The 7,596-nt window shown below is 34.5% G+C and overlaps 1 protein-coding gene across 1 annotated transcript; it reads left to right on the plus strand.

The window, feature by feature from the left end:
* The first annotated feature begins 2,594 nt into the window (after positions 1-2,594).
* LOC145566681 (uncharacterized) lies at positions 2,595-3,724 on the plus strand. The gene has a single exon (XM_081626024.1). The coding sequence runs from the start codon at positions 2,636-2,638 to the stop codon at positions 3,722-3,724; it is 1,089 nt and encodes a 362-aa protein (XP_081482150.1). The 5' UTR covers positions 2,595-2,635.
* Positions 3,725-7,596: the final 3,872 nt, after the last annotated feature.

Below are 7,596 nucleotides of genomic sequence, written 5' to 3' on the forward strand. Positions count from 1 at the left end.
TAAGAAGGGAAGTCGGCCAGCAAAGGAAGCACCAGCTACCGCCGGCCACCATGGGGCAGCCAACAAAGACTCTAGCAACGACTAGCCGCCGCTGCTGCCACCGTGATGGTGGTGTGTGTATCTGAAAGCTTAACTTTAAAAAATTCTTTTTTTTTCCTTCTTTTCTTTACTTTTTAGATTTTAATTAATCTAAATTTCAAAGTTTATAAGTTTAATATTCATAATCAAATGCAAAAAGATTAATTAATATTTATCATTGAATTTAAATGAATTTAAAGAGTAATAATTATGTAGTATTGAATTGGTTTTTTGTTTTGATTTTAAAATGGGTTTTAAAGTTTTATAAAATGAGAGTTTTAATAATCTATAAAGCTGCAAATATATTTAAGATTATGTAATTATTGTTTCATAGTATTGATTTTGGTTTATTTGTGATGTTTAGGAGGAGAATTCTTAGAAAACGCTAAACACTTAGAATTCATAACTTGCAGTTTTCTTGAGTATACTCAAGGCATGGTTAATATGAAGCTAAACACTTAGAATTCATAATTTCATATTATATCTTACACCCTAGCTATTATAGCTAACTAGCTAACTTCCTTTACAATATTACAATTGAAATTAATAATAAAAAATAAATTAAAAATGATTGCGAAGGAATCATGGATGATATCGGATTTTATGAAAGCTGTCTGCCTTTAAAGTTTGACGGATTAATAGAGTGGACCGCAAAATTAATTTAAAAATAAATAAATTCAAGGAGTAAGAAAGTAGCATCCCATGATCCAAGAAGCCCATGATCCGAGAAATCCCATTCTAAGCAATGCATTAAGAAAAATGGAAACATTCCTTGTTATTGTTATTATGGACCGAAACACTAGCATTAAGTAAGCTCTCTATGCACACGTGAGTTCCCTCCATAAATTTTCTCACTCTTTTCACTCAATATCTTCTTAAAGGTTTTACTCTTATTAATGTTCAAAAGATAAAAGTTTTAGAGTACACTTAGAGGTACTCGTGTGCAATTTATGGGATTTGCACAACTATGATGTTTTGATAATATGATTAGGTGCTTATGTATGATTATTAGCAAGAGTTAGGCCCCGTTCACTTCACTTTATTTTTGCTTAACTAAAATTATTTTTATTGAAACAAAATTATATTTGCTAAACTTAAATTATTTTTACTGAACTTAAATTAATTTTGCTGAACTGAAATTATTTTTACTGATTTTCTATTATAATTCTTCTTTAAGAAAACTGAATTTTACTGAACAGAACTTATTTTTACTGAACTAAAATTATTTTTACTGATCTGAAATTAATTTTACTGAACTGAAGTGAAATTATTCTTACTTAATATTATTTTTTTAAGGTGAAAAGAATAGGACCTTACTCAACGATTAGACATAATCAAACTAGAAGCTTATAGCTGACCGATCTGATAATGAAATGTGCCTTAATATGAATTGTGTATTGACTCATTAAACCTATATTGAACAAGTGGTTCCCCATATAAAGTTATTGTACTAAGTCATTGTTATGAGTAGAATGGATAATCCACTTTCTGTATCTACTATTCCAAATCTTCCGAACTATTACTTTTTTTCTTTGACAGAGAAATAATCAAGGAATTAGATATGCGTTATAACACGTAACACACCTTCGATCATAAATAGATGGCGCCGTTTATTTTTATTAATTTTTATATATTTATATAGCTCACTTTATACAATCAAACTTTTTTGTATTGTAAAATAATGATAAATTTTATACGGAGTAAAATCTTTACCCTCCAATATACATATATTTTCAATAAAACACTCTATTAACTCTTATCGCATCAACTTTTTCAATTAACTATCAATTAAAAAAAAAAAAATCAAACTATTAAATTTTACGTAAAGTTTCGAGAAAAAGTCATCTGTATAAACACTTTTTCTGATATAGGCGGAATATTAACGAAACCACCTTCATTAACATATTTGGAAATCACTTTGAATCTTAATTAGATTCAATATAGAAGAGCTAGTAGCTTTTGTAATGATTTGAGGAGACCTATTTGTGTTTCCCCCTTAACCATTTTTTCAAAAAATAAAATTAAAATTAAGATCCACAAGTACCAATGTTACCTCCACTTCACTCACATTTAGCAAGCAAAAATGGTTGATGACCCCCCAAAATCTATCAATCACATGGCAAAACTTAAACTAAGCACCATATCCTACGTACATTCCCTGGGATTAGAGCCCTTAAACTACACACAATCACTTCTACTCATACATTACCACATTCATTAATCATTATTTTATACCCTTTTGAACAATTTTAAGCCTCCAAAGTTGTCTGCTCTCTTAAGGAAAACCTGAGTAAACCCAAGGCATTTGCATCCCACGTTACCTTCATCTTCACCAATCATATCATGCCACGTGTCTCGAACGCCGACACGCCGTAATATTCTAAGGGGGCTGTTAGTGGCCGTCCTTCTAACGGCCAGCCCAATACTCTAAATCATGTGCATTACAAAATTTGTTTTGCTTCTTCCCATATAAGTTAAGTTACTACTAACATTGTGTTCAACACTATCACATATATAAGGTGCATTTTTCTTGTACTTTTTATCAGTACAAATTTAAATGGGTTTTCCTAGCTATATTTTAGCTAATGTTGTAGATAGTGATTTAGTTATGGAAAGAGGATGGAGGGATATGGCACCTACATGTCCTAGGTGTGGTTCATCTAACACCAAATTTTGTTACTACAACAATTATAGCCTTACACAACCTAGGTATTTTTGCAAAGGTTGTAGAAGGTATTGGACTAAAGGTGGGTCCCTTCGGAACGTTCCCATCGGTGGTGGTTGCCGGAAGAGCCGGAGGTCTCGGTCGACAACCCTAAGGCTAACTCATCCATCCTCAAACCATCATGGGCTCACATCTAGGAATAACAACACCATGTTTGGTAGTCATCACAATCAACATCATCATAGTCAAGATCAACTTGGTGGTGGACATGTTTCTTATGGTAAATTGAATAACAACATGGTTGATTCCACCACCTCGCCAACGGATTCCGAGGCTCCTCCGATCGACCTTGCGGTTGTTTACGCCAACTTCTTGACACAAAAACCCGAAAATAGTAACGATATACTCCCTAATGATGGCTACAATAATCCACCATTAGTTGAGTTGTCTAGCATACCGGATGCTACTACTATTGCTCCTTCTTCACAAGTTGTGTTACAAGTCCAACAAGAACATCCAACTTTCTCTCAACCACTTCCCATTTTACCCGAATTAATGATGAACAATCATCATCATCATAATAACATTGATCATCATCATCATAATAATAATCAAGTTTTGTTTGTAACAGATTTTAGTAGACCAATTCATCATCATGAACATGATGATGTATCCATTCAACATGATGAACTAGGCCTACCGCCATTGCCCGGCGACACGTTATTATTACAAGATCATCATCAACATCACCATCATCATCAACCAGTGTCATGGGAAGGTTCGGATTTGAATGAACATCATCATCAACATCAACTTCAACATCGAAATCACGATGATGGTAATGATTTGGAAGTGCCAATAAGGCTACAAGACTTGGGGACAGATTCACAATTTTCAAACTTATTGTTCAATAATGGGAGTTGGAGTCCACTTGATAATTTACCAGGTTTTGAAACTTCATCTTCTTCTTCAAAGCCTTAAAAAAAGAGGCTAAGTTTGCTTGGGATGATTAAATATTTTCTTGGCTTTGCTCACATATTTATATATTGCTCATCTCTTGTGAGTTGAAATTAAATGTGATTAAGCTTGTGAATTTTGTTTGGTTTTCATTCATATATAGAGTTTCAGTATATATATATAATTATAAATGTATAGAAAGGTTAATTGATTGTCATGAATAATGTGTATGATAAATAATCAAAAGTGTAATGGATATATATAGATATATTATTATATGGTGTTAAGAGATTATATAGTTGGATAGAGAAATGGCATAAAGATGCATATATATATATAGCTAATTCAAATAGCTATCATACAATATGTATAATTATTCATATTTTTTGTAAGGAGAAGTATCCTACTGAATCGACATCTCTCACAGGTCAGTCAGTCCAGCTACACATGTCAAAACTTGAGAATATAGAGAAAGGTAAGTATATCCTCCACTTCAAAACACAAGTAGATGGTAAGGCTCCCTCAAACTTGTGAAGGCGAGTTCAATTTTTCATTATGATGTATTAAGAGCTTTAGTAGTAATTAGCATCTGAATAGTATGAACTTGATGCCATGTTTTGAATATCTTATCATCCCCATAACTTTCCAAACTAATTAAGCCATCCAAACCAGTAATATCATATAATTAGAGCTTGGAGGTTTTTGTTTTCAAAACCCCTTTCGCTCTATGACAAGCTTAATTAATTAGGATAAAACAAATTGAAATTGTCAAATAAAAATCCACATTTATTATGATCTAGCTTGGACAATCCTAGTTAAAGTTGTCTGTAAGATTGGTTGCGATAAGATTTCAATATAGTTTTATAAGAAGGAGAAAGCTAATATATAGTTTCATTTGATGATGATATAAACCAAAGTTAAAGAGAAAACTTATTCATTATACTAATGAATTATATTATATATTTATATCCCAATGATTTGACCATGCATGAACTCGTGGATAATGAGTTCCATGCATAGAATCTATCTGTTTCTAGTTGGAATCTTCTAAAGCATGTAACATTAACTATATTACAGTTCGAATGTTTCCCTATGTTCCCTAACAGTAGTATAAAGCTACATAATTGATTTCTAATGTTAGTCAAATATTGTTAGTAGCTATTTTAGTTTATTATATGTCAATAAATTTTATCACTAAAGTTATGAATTATTAGTGTTAAACTTGTACTGTGGTTTACAAATTCGTATGAGTTGGAAATCTCGTTTGAAATCAAGAATATAACTAGGATGGTATGAGGTTGGAACTTATTTATGAATACCTAGTCTATATTGTTTTTATTCGAAAATGAATAGTTTTTTTTTTTTTTTTAAACATTAAGGCATGGTATGTGCCGTATGTCATCTCACCTTTCCTTATTCCTTAGAATATATACTACCTCCGTTTCATAAAATGTGCAATAAACTTGGCTGCATGTTTCCTAAGACAAAATTTGATGCTTGGTTAACAAAGTGAAGGGTATGTGATTAAGGGTAAGAGAGAAAAGGAGGGGATAATTAATTAATCAAGGGCCACCACTAATCCACTACACCACCCACCAGCAGCACCACTAACACCGCACTACCCACCAACAGCACCACTAACACCAACCCACCCACCAGACAACTCGCACCACCGTCCGGACAACTCACACCACCACTAACACCGCATCCTGTAATCACTCTCAACACAACCCATATCTGAAACCCTCCATAACCATCCAAAACCAACCTCACCCAATTAACTCGCACCACCACTTACACCGCCACCACCCGAAACCCCACCATGAACAAAATCCTAAGACCCCACCGCCCTCTCACCACCACCACCACCAAGATCTTAACCTCACCTCACCACCACTATAATTTGAAATGCCACCTCATCACCACCAATTAAAACCCCATCTCAGCCCCACCAACGAACCAAAACCCCACCCTCTCACCACCACAAGATCCGAAACATGCCCAAAACCTACCCTACCCAACTCACAACCACCAAAAACCCATCGTGTAACCTCCTTTTCATGCATCACCACCAAGATCCGAAACCCCCACACACCATAACCACCAAAAACCCTACCCCACCCAACTCACAATCACCAAAACTTATGCACAAGGAGGAGCGAAGACTTTGACAAGGGAAGAAAGGAGCTGGCGGCTTTGGGAGGAGAAAGCGCCGGCAACTGTCACGAGTAAGAGGTGTGGCTGGATCGGAGTATGAGGGTCGGCGACTGGATTTGAGTGTAAGGGGCGGCGACTGAATTTGAATGTGAGGGGCGGCAGCTAGATCTCACGTGTAATTGAGTGTGTGGCGCGGCTACTAGATCGATATGAGTGGTGGTGGTGGAGTGGTGGTTGTGAGTAGGGATGACAACGGGTCGGATCTGGACCGGGTTTGGATGGACCCGGATCCAGATCCGTTTTTCTAGCTTGGATCTAGATCCGACCCGGATCCGCCGGGTCTGAAAAATGAAGACCCGGATCCAGATCCGACGGGTCCACCGGGTTTGGGTCCGGATCCGGGTCTAAAACAGGTCCAATATGTTTTGCCTAATTTTTTACAATAATTGTAGTGTTTGGGTCAAAAAATCTTTTACCGGAGGTAACCTAAATTAAAGTTATACAACTAATCTAAAAATACAAAGCAACCAACTTATACACTTGTCTTTTGAAACAAAAATTATAAACAATGAAAAAGTACGATGTTACAAATGAGCAAGCAAAAAAACAACGATAATGTATCTGATATGAGCATCAAAAATCCATCTTTTAAAAGGGCTAATCTTCATCACTAACATCATAACATGTTTAATAAAGAAACAAATAATTTTAGTTTTTTTAATAGGAAAATTATAAAACGGGTAAACGGATCTGGGTCCGGGTCTGGGGGTTGGACCCGGATCCATATTTGTTTTTTTCAAAAGGACCCAGATCCGAGCCAGATCCGTCAGGTCCAAAATTTGAAGACTCATTTCCGTGGAAAACGGATCTGGATCCACATATCCGAGTCGGGTCCAGATCCACTGTCATCCCTAGTTGTGAGAGAAGAGAGAGAAAAGGTGTTACTGGTGGTTGAGAAGGAGGAGAGAGAAAAGTTGGTGATGTTGGTGGTGGATGTGGGCTGTGAGGAGGAGAGAGAATATGGTTTAGGGTTTAAATTATGGATTGATTAATTTAGGTCAATAAGTTAATAGGTGGTTTATTGAAGTTATGTAAGGGTAGGTTGGTAAATTCACGCAAAAAAATTTACTATATTAGGAAAGTTTTTTTTTTGTTGCACATAATGTGTAGCTTCCGTTTTTAGGAAATTGTTGCAGATTTTATGAAACGGAGGTAGTATATAAGCCTCATATGAGTCATATCTTGTAGTTTTAAGGTATGGGTATAAAAAAAAATAAAAAAAATAAATTTAAAACAAACACTAGAGAAAAATTTTAAGCATTCCACTCAAAGTAATGCAAACTAAACACCTAATGGAATTTAAAGCAGTCATGTTCTTGCAAAATCAAATACTACTTTCGTTAATTGTTATATGCAATTTAGAAATTTTTTTTTTATCTCATAGATAATATGTAAAAATTGTAGGTAACAATTAATGAACTATATGTTTTAATCAAATTGTAGTTAATTTTAAAACAATAAACATGGTTTGTATACAACTATATTGATTGAATTTTAAAATTTCAAAGAACATTGATATTATAACCAGCTACTTGGGTAGTTAAAATTCAAACAATAAATATGCTTTGTGTAGAATATACAATGAGACGATAAGTCCATAAGCATTTAATTTGTCAAACATTTTTGACAGGGTCCATTACAATTGACTATATTTGCATAAATGGACAATATGGTTAAAA

Source organism: Chenopodium album, chromosome 11, assembly GCF_948465745.1.
Source record: "Chenopodium album chromosome 11, dcCheAlbu1.1, whole genome shotgun sequence".
Taxonomy (NCBI): Eukaryota; Viridiplantae; Streptophyta; class Magnoliopsida; order Caryophyllales; family Amaranthaceae; genus Chenopodium; species Chenopodium album.

Coding starts and splice junctions, on each gene's coding strand:
- LOC145566681 (XM_081626024.1), top strand. CDS start 2,636: ATGGGTTTTCCTAGCTATATTTTAGCTAATGTTGTAGATAGTGATTTA.